This window comes from Talpa europaea, assembly GCF_964194135.1.
Source record: "Talpa europaea genome assembly, chromosome: X".
In the NCBI taxonomy this organism is placed as follows: domain Eukaryota; kingdom Metazoa; phylum Chordata; class Mammalia; order Eulipotyphla; family Talpidae; genus Talpa; species Talpa europaea.
The window spans coordinates 11,290,720-11,304,268 of record NC_140081.1 but is presented as its reverse complement, the minus strand read 5'-3'; the positions used below and the strand labels follow the sequence as shown (position 1 = coordinate 11,304,268).

The 13,549-nt window shown below is 46.0% G+C and overlaps 1 protein-coding gene across 1 annotated transcript in view; it reads right to left on the bottom strand.

Annotated features, from left to right (window-relative positions):
• The window catches only part of PHEX (phosphate regulating endopeptidase X-linked), a gene marked incomplete at its 3' end in the record, with an annotated part of 158,003 nt that overhangs the window by 105,159 nt on the left and 39,295 nt on the right, over positions 1–13,549 (bottom strand). Inside the window, exons 6-9 of the mRNA XM_084258817.1 lie at positions 10,707–10,775; positions 8,183–8,299; positions 5,141–5,224; positions 3,463–3,608 (exon numbers count right to left, since the gene is read on the bottom strand). Of these exons, the coding sequence (XP_084114943.1) occupies positions 3,463–3,608; positions 5,141–5,224; positions 8,183–8,299; positions 10,707–10,775 (416 nt within the window). The remainder of the gene's footprint in view (positions 1–3,462; positions 3,609–5,140; positions 5,225–8,182; positions 8,300–10,706; positions 10,776–13,549) is intronic.

Genomic DNA, 13,549 nt, shown 5'->3' with positions numbered 1-13,549 from the left:
AGATTCTGCATTTGTGTGTGTATGTGTGTTTTCCTTATGATTTTCTTTCTGTTTTACATAAAATTGCATTTATTTACTAAACTATATACATGTCTGGAGTACATCTATAAGTCTCATCTCACCTACCACCCAACTTCTAGTGCCCTTCGCACAGTCAGGTGGATCTAGGCCTGCCTAGAAAAACCTCCTGGGCCACCCTCCCCTCTCGTTCTCTTTCCTCATCCACCAACTGAATGGGGAAGGTTCCGAAAATCCAGAGAAGGGCAGAGCCACAAGACAGAAGGAGCCTGGGTTCCTGAGCCACTACTGGGGGAAAGCTGCCTTTCAGGGGCCCTACATAGGATAGCTCCCTGAGCAGAGGACAATGTTTACTGTCCAAGACAAGGAGAGTGGGGACTTGCATGTTACAGCAATTGGCATGTCTTGACTAACATGGTATTGAGGGGCACCCTATGGGACAATGCCTCGACCACCCTTGAATGCCACACAAGTGAGAATCAAACATGTTTCATAGTGTAAAAAAAAAATATATAGTGTGCTATGCAAATAAAGTTATCCATCTTCTCAAGCTATAAACTGTGCCTTGAGATCGCATAAGAATACACAGAATACAAGTTATTTTTGATGAATTGGCTGTTGAAGAATACAGGAAAGAGATCTGGGTTTTATCTTTATCTTAAAATAAAGTTGTATATGTACATAATATCTGCAGGTAATTTTTCTATCTCTATTTTCTCTACTATTGTTCATTGTGTATACATTTGTCCAAGTTATCATTGTGACAAGAACCAGATTCAAATCTCTCTCATCCGTTTTGTTATGACAGGTCCTGAGCCTGTCAAGGAGAGTCCTCACCAGAGAGATGATGTTTCTAACCCAGTGAGTTAAGGCCCAGTCTACCACCCGTTTTTAAGTTAGGCTTTTTTGGAAATAAAATTCATATAATTTCCAAAAGCACCTAGGAATTTGCAACTGAAGATAACATAGATACTGGAAGAAAGTAACTCACTGAAGAATGCATATCCAGCATAGCAAATGCCACCTTTCAAAAGAAATTACCAGCAAAATTTAAAATGTGCTAACTCAAAGACGTGGACGCCAAAAGTCATTTGGGTCATATTGAATAGTATTTCAGACCTAGGAAGTACACATGAATAAGTTCTCTAAAGCTGTGAGTTCCCTCCACCACTCCCCACCCCAACGCCCACCCAGAAAACGAATGGTAGGACTCTCCTGAGGCAAGTGTTAAAATACAGATTCCTGGGTCTTGCCCAAATGGGCTATGTCAACCTCTGTGAAGGGACCTTGGAATCTGCATTTTGCCCAGGGCCTGAGGTGACATGGAGCACACACTGAATGGCCAGGCTCTGCCCCCCAACATACACACCTCTAGATTCAACGTTCACTTAGAAAATGCTCCAAGAACTATCACTTATCTCTAAATGGTGGAATTTTAAGTGAATGGACACTGTTTCCTCTCCCTTTCCTGTGTGCTTTCCTCGACAAACACACGTTCCTTCTGCCCTAAGAAGACAGCATCATAAAAAGAACAGCAGCTCTTTAGTGGCGTCGAAGGGTCTCCATAGATGGGAATGGATGTGCCACTTTACTCCAAGAATTTTTGCAGGTTCCTTTTTTTAATGTGTAACTCCTGGCAATACAGCCTTGTCTGAGTCCAAATAAAAAAATATGATTTTTAATCATGTCTCAGCAGTTAGATGAGTAAATTGTCTGTAAACTAACTGACCTTTCTGTGCTTCATTTCCTAGAGTCAAAATTGAATGGCTTGATGAAGATGTAAAATTTCTCTTTCCTGGGCATCGTTAGGATTTCCTTTTTCTGTCAGTGCTAAAGTAGCAAAGCAATGAATTCTAAAACAGGCTTTAAAATAAGAAAAACCTGACAGTGGGCCTCCCTAGTGGCGCAAGGGGTTAAGCACCGCACTATGAAGCAATCCGTAGCCTCTGCAGCATGAATTCAATCCCCGGCCTGCCAGGGAGCAACCCACATGGCACAGCAGACCTCTCCTATCTCGCCCGCTGCTCCCCTCAGCAGTGTATTTCAGTAAATCTGCCTGTTCCGCTCCCCATTGTCTCTACTGAATTCTCTCATCCCCCTATGCATAAATAAGTAAATATTGAAGAAAAAAAAAAAAAGAAAAACCTGACGGTTACTACTGTTTCATCAGTGCAGTTTGTCTACAGTTCTCAGAGTGCTGTTATGGCTTTTCAATTTAGGGGCTTCTGTTTTTGCCACAAAATTACTTATTGACTAAAAAGAAACCAGAAAAAAAAAGAAAGAAAAGAAAAAGCAGCTAAAGAAAACAACATCACTGTATAAGCAGTCCCCAAAACTAATAAATAATGTAGACGTTCAGAGAGAAAACTGTGGGGAAAGATCAGAAATACAGGGCAACACATCGCAACAAGCAGAAACAAGTGTTGGTGAGACTGTGGAGCAAAAGGAAACCTTGACACCGTTAGGGGGAAGGTGGACTGGACCAGTCCCCGTGGACAACAGGATGGAGATGCCTCAAAACATTAAAAATTCATCTACCCTACGATCCAGAATTCCACTCTACACTTCTACTCAACAAAAAATACTAATTCAAAGAGATGTATGAACTCCCGTGTTCATTCCAGACTATTTACAGTAGCCAAGTTATGGAAACAACCTAAGTGCCCAAGGACAGCTGCACGGATAAAGAATACTTTAAAAAGATGAAACCTTGCCATTGGCAACCAACAACATGGACGGAACTGGAGGGGATTATGCTAAGCAAGATAAATCAGAAAGAGAAAGAAAGACAAATACCAGATGAAATCACTCTTGCGGAATACAGAGAAACAAAACAAAGGAACAGGTCAAACTCAACCAAAACAAACCCTGGAAATCTGACCAGAGCTGAGGCTACCAGAGGGGACAGTTGGGGGGGCAGAGGAGTTAAGGGGGAAGGGGACCCGATGGATTGTGGGCAGAGGACTGTGGTGACTTGGTGGTGGGTGTGTTGACTTGCATCTGAAGAGGCGTGATGCCAGACCTCTGGAAATGCACAGTTGTTGTTAACCACCGTTACCTCGATTTAAAAACAATAGTTTTTAAAGGTTAGGGGCAAAATTATTACGTGTGTGTTGTCACTGCAGCAAGTAACTCACACCAGACTATGGTTTAGGCCAGTTTGTGACAAGGTGCCACATTTTCCCTAAGACCCTTCTGAGGTAACTTTCTTTTTTTTTTTTTTTTTTTTTTTTTGGTGGGACCCTGGCCCCGTGGTGGCCGGGGAACGACCTGCAGAGGCTGAGGGCAGCCTCGCAGCCCAGCGCTCAACCGCTGCGCCACCAGGAGAGGCCCCTGATGTAACTTTCTTTACAAGAACACATGTTCAAAGGACGTGAGAGAGAAGACCTTATACTTTAAAGGAAAAACAAAAGCCACGGTAAAATGCACATTCGAAGCACTTACTTCTTCCTCTCGGCGCCTAATATCCTAAACAAATCCTTGAAGTACTGCGGGACGCGGACCACCACGCTCTCCGAGAGGTCGAGGTCCTTCAGGTGGGGATAGAGTCTGACATCGATGACCTTCTTGATGTAGCCCAGCCAGTCAAACTGAGGAGGGAGAGAGAGAAAACACAGCCTGTTAGGCAGCGAGCCAGGAGACAGGCAAACGGAGTCCGTTGAACCTAATCCACTGCTTGCAATTTTAGAGCAAATAATTAAAGATGCAACAGCTCAAATGCAGAGAATTAACACCCGATCGCGGCCACCCAGACCCACGGCCAGAACCGCACGTGAAACGTGGTTCCGCGCCATCTACCTCTCTCCTCCCCCTCTCCCTGCCCTCCCGTGCCCCGCTCGCATCCACACTCGTGTCCACGCGGACAGGATGCCCTCCATCTCCGGTCTTCCTCTCTGGCACAGCCTTTCTTACACAAGGCAGCAAAAAGTCACGTGGCCATTCTTTAGAGCGTCGCTAACTTGGTATTTTCAATAGGCTGCCCCCCAAATCATTCCCAAGCCTTTTATTTGTTTCTTCTCTGCCTCTTTTACACTTGAAATTGAAGTGGAAAACTTGTAAGTAAGGATGGCCAGGTGCCCCGATTCTACCAAGAAATGAAGGGAAGATGTTTGGGGTCGTTCTGGAAAGGCTTTTATTTTTTCTGGTCAAAGAATCAACCATGGGGCCTCCCTGGTGGCGCAGCGGTTGAGCGCTGGGTTGCGAAGCTGCCCGCGGCCTCTGCAGTGACGGTTCGATCCCCAGTTGCTCCTCGGCCACCGGAGGAGGGTCCCACATGGCGCGCAGACCTCTCCTGCCGCCCGCTGCTCCCCTCAGCAGTGTACTTCGGTCCTTCTGCCTGCTCTGCTCCCCGCTCTGGCTCTGGTGAATTCTCTCACCCTCCCACGCTTCTGACTGTACCCAGTGCTTGTATAAATAAATAAAAATAAATCTTAAAAATATATAAAATAAAATAAAACAATAAAATAATTTAAAAAAAAAGAATCAACCATGGCCACCATGGGCCCTCCCCCTCCTTCCTGCCCTGAGGCAGTGGTAGATTCTGTGCGACCAGAACTCATCAAACAGGAAGTCAAGAGTGAACACACCAAGGAGAGTGGCGTGGAAAGAATGAATTCGGGGTTTTGAGAACACTGTTAAACAGTCATCTCTGTTAGCTTTCAGCCTCCCTGGTGGCTAGTAGGGTTTAAGTCTCGGCACTATCACTGCTGCGTCCTGAGTTCGATCCCTAGCCAGGGAGCTACCCACATAAGGCGCAGCAGACCTCTCCTGACTAACCCGCTGCTCCCCTCCGCAGTGTATTTCAGTTAGTCTGCCTGTTCTGCTCCCCACTCTGTCTCTGGTGAATCCTCTCATCCCCCCCCCCCCACACCTCTGGCCTACAACCCAGTTCTTGTATGGAAAAAAAAAAATACACTTAGCTTTTAAGTGACTGTTGGAAAGGTTTTCCATTCCATAGAGCAGAAAACATCCCAATGGACAGACAAGGGATATTTTATGTGGTGATGATAACCAAGAAGTCTCAAGGTAGATCTTACAAGGAAAACATTTATAGGGGATTGAAATACAATCACTTGTGAAATGACTAGTTAAGATGACATTTTTCTGGATTGTTTTCACCAACCTGGGGAATCATAGCGTTCAGTTGGGAAATGTTCATTTTGTTGTACATGGCCTCACTGGTTCGGTTTTCATGTGGAATCATTATCTGTTGGAAAGAAATTTAGGTTATGTTTTCAATGAACCATTTCTTCACTGCAAGACTACTTTCTCCACGGGCCCACACACCTGCACAGCATCGGGAAGCTTTTCAAAACCTTGGGGTGGTGTGCCACTTAGGAGAGAGAGAGAAAGACATCACTTTAGGCAAGATCAAGGAAGTAAAAAGAAACTTTCTTTCCCCGTTCAGTAGGAAACACTGCTCCCAGAAAAAGCAGCGGCCGAAGCCCCTCCTCACCCATAATGTGGATGGGCAGAACTGGCGACCAGCTCAGGTTTCACCACCAAACTGAGACTGGGCAACTGAGGCGAACAACCCACCTTCCCCTGTCCGGAAATGGTGCCCGGATAATGACCTCGCTGTTCCTGGACCAGCCTTTCATTCTTACGGGCACGTTGTCACTGCAGAGTACCAGATTCTCTGCCACCACTGCCACCCACGATCATTCTGTCAATGGCTCGTTCCTTCAGCTCTCCTCTGCCCTCTGGGTTTTCTCGCCTTGCGATGACCCAGCCCCACTACTGGGGGTGTGGATCCTCATTTCCAGGACCGCATCGCCAGTGCTGGCTCCCCACAACTCCCGTTCCCGTTCCCCATGCTCTTGCCAGTTCGCCAACACCAAAGCTACACTTCTCACCTCTGCCACGTTTTGTCTAATCTAAGAAGAGCGGCGATCACATCTTCCTCAAGGGCCCCCTTCATGGCTTCCATGAACAGGCCGCAGCTGCCCATACCCATGTTGTGACTTGGCCCTTACACCCTCCCTCATCTGATTCCCTTGCATTTAACTTGCCAACTTCCACTGCCCCCCAGACTCCCCTACCCTGGAAACCCCATTCACCATTGTTTGAGCTATCATTAAAGACTTTGCCCGAGATTCATTCTCTTTGTCAAGAACTTTCCAACAAAACTGCACCTGACGCCAACCCAGGGATCACTCTGTCAGCAAGATCTCCCCGTGGCACACACCTCTCTTGCTGGGTTGGTTAAATGAACACTTCCATGACTATTCATAGAAGCTCCTTTATGCTACACTAGGCTGTGTGCTCTCCTCAGCTTCATGAGTTTCCCTAGAACTATGTATCCCACTCATTTTGAATGTCCCTAGAGAACTGGGGTATAAGAGATGGAGGTGAGCATATTAGCTGGCAAAAAAGTCATGCACCGTGGACTTTTTTAAAAGATTTATTTATTTATGCATACAAGAGCTGGTGTACAGGCCAGAAGTGCAGGAGCGTGAGAGGATTCACCAGAGACAGAGCGGGGAACAGAGCAGGCAGATGGACCGAAAACACTGCTGAGGGGAGCAGAGGGTGAGCAGGAGAGGTCTGCTGTGCCATGTGGGAATCTCCCTGGCCAGCCTGGGCTCGAACCCACACTGTAGAGGCTGTGGACAGCATCACAGCACTGCGCTCAACCCGCTGTACCACCGGGGAGGCCCCACCGTGGATTTTTTTGAGGTAAAGCCAAGAGGCCTGAGTGACAGGCACCTGCCCCTCTTTTTTAAGAGCTTCAGTGTCCTCAGCTTGTCCCTCCTAAACCTCCACAGGAGACACTCCCAGGATCTTGCCAACAGCTCCCTGGCTCTACACCAGAATCGCTGCCTTAGAGACTCTCTCCTCCTCCCTCTACTTGGACTCAGAGCCTCAAGTGGGAACCCTTTGGCCTCAGAGCTGTTGTTAGCTGTCTGCCAGCTACCCTCCTCCTCCCTGAGCCCATGGATTTGTCACTTCATCTAGCCTCTTGACAATTCCCAGTCTTGCCTCAGTCCAGCTGTTTTTAGTCCCTTTTTGGTGCAAATTCTCTGGTTCAGGGCAAGGCTTTCCCAGCTATATCAGAACTTCAGTCCAAATTAGAGCTCTGGGTCTCCTATTTGCCTGGGCAGGGAATGCGGATCTCTATCCAAGGCTTAGAGGCCCAGTCTTTGATTCCACATCTGGAGCCATCGTCACACAGTCTTCCAAGGTGACATGCAGAAAGGAACTTGGAGAAACTTGGAGAAAACTATGCATATACATCACTGCAGCTAAGGGAGACTAATTCCTCCTAACTTTTACCCTTTACCCCAACCATGACCCTAAAGGAATTTAAAATTATTTATGGAGGGGTCCTCCCTGGTGGCGCAGTGATTGAAGACACAGTGCTAGCAAACTATCGTCAGTCATTGCAGCATGAGCTCAATCCCCAGCAGGCCAGGAAGCAACCCACATGGCGCGGCAGACCTCTCCTGCCTCGCCGCTGCTCCCCTCAGCAGTGTGTTTCAGTAGATCCACTGTTTCTGGTGAATCCTCTCACCCCGGTACCTCTGGCTTAAACCCCAGTTCGTGTATGTATAAATAAATAAATCCTTAAAAAAAAAACAACTTACAGAGAACATGGCATATGATACAAAGACATTCATTTAAGTGGGATAAGAAAAGAATGAAAAACAGGACTAGGTACAATGTAGAAGCAGAAAGACAAAAAAAAAAAAATCAAAACCCACTTAGCAGCATTGATATACTCTGGCTACATCAAGTCTGCCCAGTATGGGTGGACAGACTTCCCTATGCCCAGATCTTAAGTCAGACTGACCCCAAGTGGGAATGATGTAGAATATACCAGATTAAAAATAACCTTTCACTCAAGCCCAATCAGTAAAAATGTATTAAATATTCTTCTACTGGAGCCACAGGGGAGTTTCTCTGGGAAAATATAGTCACAGGGTCTCCCTGTCTCTGTTCTTTGGCCCCAGCTGAGCAGCATGTGGACACCGGATGGCCTTCAAGCAGGGAGGTGGAGGAACGTAGAGCTGTTCTTTCTATCACGGTTCTTCCCAGAGAGAAGTTCTACCTGGGAGTCAGGGTGGGGTGAGGCCACAAAAAACTACGGCGTATATTTTCATTCGCGACATACTGCCTTTAAAATAAGGGAAAGAAAAGAAAGAGACTTTCAATGAAGACTCACCTCTGCTACCTTAATTTCCAATTTCAGCACGGACTTCATGTCATGCTCTGCTCGGGATCGGTTAGCTCCCAAAAGCACGGCAGTGTCCACCATGAACTTGTAAAGGGCATCCCGATACTACGAGAGAAAGAGCAGCCAGTGACCCTACAGCAGACCACTAGGAAATACGTTTCAGAGCCACAGAAGATCAGAAACAATGGGTGGAAATAAACGCCCTTCGTGTTCACTCTGTACTCCAAGTGTGCACACGTAGTGTGCAAGCCCGACCCCCCCCCCCCGCTCTGGAGAAAGCAGAGTGACGGCTACGTGGGTGCCGTTTTCATGGGAGACGCGGCTGTCCAGCCAGCAAGGATCGAAAGAACTAGTTTTCTAGCCACCAGTGATAGCGTACATGAAACATCGCCAACGAGCCCAGAACAGAAAGTTCAAGGTCAGAAGTCTTCTTTCCGGGCGAGGGAAGCTTTAATAAAATAATGGGAAAGAACTGCCGCTAAAGGCAGGAGGCATGATCCAGAAAAATGGGCGGGGACTGCGATTCATTCTCTTCCAGCTCCACTGACCCACCTTCACCCTAAGAAGCTAAAGACCAGGCGGTGCAAGCCCCACCCTCCCAGTTGTCAGGAGGAGGAGGACAAGAAATTTCCTCCCTGTGTGCTCTAAACCCACTTTCAGGTGACGCATATGTCATTGGAGTGGGGACCTTACCACATGGGAATTGAGGAATCTAGTTGGGGGGTCACCTCTCCTGTCAGATAGAGTTGTGAGAACTCAATACATCAGGTATTAAATTTTCTCATATTTATGGGAGGAAAATAAGACTTCCTTGCCATGTACCTTGACCCTGTCAGCTAGGCTGACTATGTCTATGACCGTGAGACCTACACAGTGCTTGGCACATAGCAGGCCCTTAATAAATATTCGTTCGCTCACTAAGAAGCCTTGCAAATAGTCATAATTAGACACAATGTTTTGCAATTCCCAGTTCAATTCGAGCAATGTTTGTTCAGTCAATGCATGTGCAAAATGTCTTGCTAGGCATTCTGTGCGTCTGGGGGTGGCGGGGAGTACAGATGAAAAATGAAATAATGCTTGAGCCTAGTTCTCAGTGTGTGATCCAGGGAGGGAGATAAACGTGTAATTACTAACTGGAACATTCGGAGACCAAAATAAGTTCTTTAATGAATCTGCTAAGTGCTTGGAAACACAAGTGCGGGAGAAGGATTCCAGCTTGGGGAAACTGAGGACATAGCCTGCGAGAGCTTCAGAAGCAGTAAGGAGTCCTCCAGTGAGGGGGCGAGCTGCCTTTGTGGGGGAAAGAATAAAAGTAGATGAGCCAGCAAAGGTGATTAGGGCTCATGAAGAGGCCCTGAACTCCCTCTGAGGAATGTAGATCACAGCTTGTGAGGAAAAGCATGCTGGGGACACCTTGGAATAAAGAGGAGGTGGGGCCAGTTCCAAGGCTATTTGCTGGAATCAAGTGGAGAGTTAATGATGGTCTGGCCCAGGGGAGTGAGACTAGAAAGGAGGCACCAGGTAGAAGAGATATTTTGCAGGTAGAATACACAGGGCTTGGGTGACTGGTTTGGGTGTGGGGAGTGGAGGAAAAGAAGATTTTAAGCCTAGTTGCTGTTTTGACCTCAGCAGAAATAGAGGTGCCCCCAGATTGACAAAAGTTCATTCTATTCACTGTCAAGAAAAGCAGCACACCAACCCACTTTGCTGAGTGTCCTCAACCAGAGAGTTGCCTCAGATCTTGAATAGTGTCCTGCTTTCCAGAGCCTTCTAGGGATTAGAGGCAGCCAGGAGCAGGGACTTCTTACTGTGAGTCGGCACTTTCCAGTCTGACTTCATGCACTCTCCGGATGCGCCAGAAGCCAGAGAGGTCCTGGTCTGGGGATCCTGGGGTATAAGGTTCCTCTGGAAGTTCACCAAAGCTCAGCCAGCTCTAATCCAGTCTCCAGGGAACCTCAGTACCAGGTTTCCAGGGTAGTCTAACCTGACTGATTTGGTTCTCATTAATCTTCTGTTAGCCTGGAGCACCTATTAAGGCAACGCATTCCTGGTCCCCCACTTCCAGTCTACTCCATCACCCTCTCCAGCGCTATGGCCCGAGAATGGACATGTAATAGAAGCCCCCAGGCAATTCTTAAGCACTACAGTTTGAGAACCATTAGTAGGTGGGCACTCACCATCACCGCCCTGGCTGTACTAGGGCCGTGGGCGTGATCCCCGCGCCGCTGGGGAATGGCCGCAGGCTCATTTCTGGTTATTTCACGTGAGTGTGCTATCTCCGCAGCCCGACCATGAGGGCACTGAGCATGCGGGCTTGCACAGCCTTGATGCCCAGACCTCCAGAAAACAGAGAATGGCCTTTATCTGCATGAATAAAAGGCCTTTGCTTCCCGCACTAGGGATATAGTTATCAGATAGCCACTCTGCTCATCACCGGTAAAGTCAGGGGATTTTGGAACAACTTGTGACCCCAACAGCAGCCTGACAAGGCACAGAGTTGAATGAAACTTACAGACTTGGCTTCTGTGCTATTTTCAAGGTAGTCTTCCCTCACCGCCAGGGAGAGTGTGGCTTGGTCCAACTGTCGAAATAAAAACAAAGCATTCTACTTGCACTGGGAATTCTTACGGAGCGTGTTAACAAGACCCATGAGATTATCTGTGTCCCCACCACGTGTTGACCTTGCGTCCCCATTACAAAAACATTTTACTGTTGTCAGAGCTACATGTAAACAGACTCATCAGTGATGACAGATATTATAAAGTATCAGACACCTGCTCCGGCTTCCCCGATGCATGGTTTCTATTCCTGTTGAGGTTCTATCAAAAACTGAAGAGCATCCAAGTTATTTGGGTGGAATAGCTTTTTTTTTATTTTTATTTTTATATTCCCCATACAGTTGCAACCCCCTGATTTTGACCCCAATCCCTTCTTTCCCCGCACCGCCCCCTCCCCAAGTGTGTCTCTGGTTCGTAGTTGTTTGTTGATTTTGATTTTTTTCTTTCTTATAGTTATTCTTTTTCCTGGTCCCTTTTTTAGGTTTTCTAGATTCCTGCTATGAGTGAGACCATCCGGTATTTTTCTTTTTCTTTCTGGCTTATTGCGCTGAGCATGATCCCTTCTAGCTCCATCCATGTTGCTGCAAATTGCATATTTATCTTTTTTGAATGCTGAGTAATATTCCATGGTGTATATGTACCACATCTTCTTGATCCAGTCATCTATTTTTGGGCATTTGGGTTATTTCCAAAGCTTAGCTATTGTAAACAGTGCTGCTATAAACATAGGGGTGCAGGTGCTCTTTGGAATTAATATTTCTGTGTCCTTTGGGTAAACTGGGTGGAATATCTTACCTGGTGTCCCACTTATTTAATGGGTGGGAAAACAAAAGCCAGAGACGTGACTGGCTTTCCCAAATTAATAGGATCAGGCAGAGCTCAGAGGAGAATCATTAAACCTGTCTCCAGATCTCATATTCTTATTGCAGTATTTTGCAAAATTCCATCTGGACAGTGCTGGTCACTCAATTTCTACCTTCCAACTCCTAAAATATGGAACTGTATTAATATTTTTATGAATTTTGTTTTGGGAAATCTTTGCAAATTTCAGAACACTTCTTGGAAAGTTTAGGATATAATATTATTGTAAATAATAATCAAACAACTAAGAAGAAGAATTATTTTTTTAAAGATTTATTTATTTATTTATACAAGCACTGGGTATAGTCAGAAGCGCGGGAGGGTGAGAGAATTCACCGAGCCAGAGCGGGGAGCAGAGCAGGCAGAAGGACCGAAGTACACTGCTGAGGGGAGCAGTGGGCGGCAGGAAGGTCTGCGCACCATGCGGGACCCTCCTCCAGTGGCTGGGGAGCAGCCGGGGATCGAACCGGCGCTGCAGAGCCTGCGGGCAGCTTCGCAACCCAGCGCTCAACCACTGCGCCACCGGGGAGGCCCTAAGAAGAATTATTATTATGTAGAAGTATAGCATATAATTTCTTAAATGAAAACTTTCAGCACCTTAAAGGCCACCAGATGTGCTGGAACCACTGGACATATATATGCCCCCAAATGAACCCCAATCTGTAACTCATACCACGTATAAAAAATAGAGCACATATCTAAGTGTAAAGCCTAAAACTATAAAACTTCTAGAAAAAAATATAAGGAGCAATCTCTGTGACTTGGACAAAGAGCTCTTAGACATATACCCAAATCATGATCCACAAATTGACCTTCATTAACACTAAAAACACTTGTTCCGTAAAAGAGCAGCTGTTGGGGGAATGAAAAGACAAGCTATAGAGAAAAGGATATCTGAAAATCACAAGTATGAAAAAGAATTGGTACCCAAATATATAAAGAGCCCTCAAAACTCAACAATAATAACCTAATTTATAAGTGGGCAAAAGATCTGGACATTTCACTAAAAATATACAGATGGAAAATAAGCACATGAAAAGATGCTCAACGTCACTAGTCCTTAGGAAAATATAAATTAAAGCCACAGTAAAACACTACTACATATATATTAAAATGGGGGTTAAAAAAAAACCTGAAATCCTTAGTGCTGGAGAGTAGGTAGAAAAAGCAGATCACTCATTCATTGCTCATCGGAATGCAAATGGCACAGTCACATCAGAAACCAGTTAAACACACGCTCACATATGACCAAATAATCCTATTCTAGGTAGTTATCCAAGAGAAATGAAAACTTATGCTAATACAAAAACCTGTATGTAATTTAATGTATAATTGCCAACAACTGGAAACAACCTAGATGCTCTTTAGCTGGTAGACAGAGAGTGTGATACACAACTGAATGGTTCTAAGTTCTAAATAAGAATGAACTGGGCCTCCCCTGGTGGCGCAGCAGTTGAGCGCTGGGCTGCGAAGCTGCCCGCAGCCTCAGCAGCGCCAGTTCAATCCCTGGCCGCTGGTGAGGGTCCCACATGGCACGCAGACCTCTCTTGCCGCACCCGCTGCTCCTCTTAGCACTGTATTTCGTCAGTCTGCCTATTCTGTTCCCCACTTTGGTGAATTCTCTCACCCTCCCGCACTTTTGACTGTACCCAATGCTTGTATAAATAAATCTTTAAAAAATAATAATAATAAATAAATAAGAATGAACTACTGATACACGCCACAATACAGACAAATTTTGATCATACAATGAGAAAGGCAGAACTACGGGTAGAGAATAGGGTGATGGGATAGGGAGAATGACTGACTCCAAAGGGGAAATAAGAATCTGGGAGGAGGTGGTGAAACTACTCTGCTTGAATATGGTGGTCATGACATGACTGCACATTTGTCAAAACTTGCAGACATGTCCATCATGAAGTGAGCTAACTATATG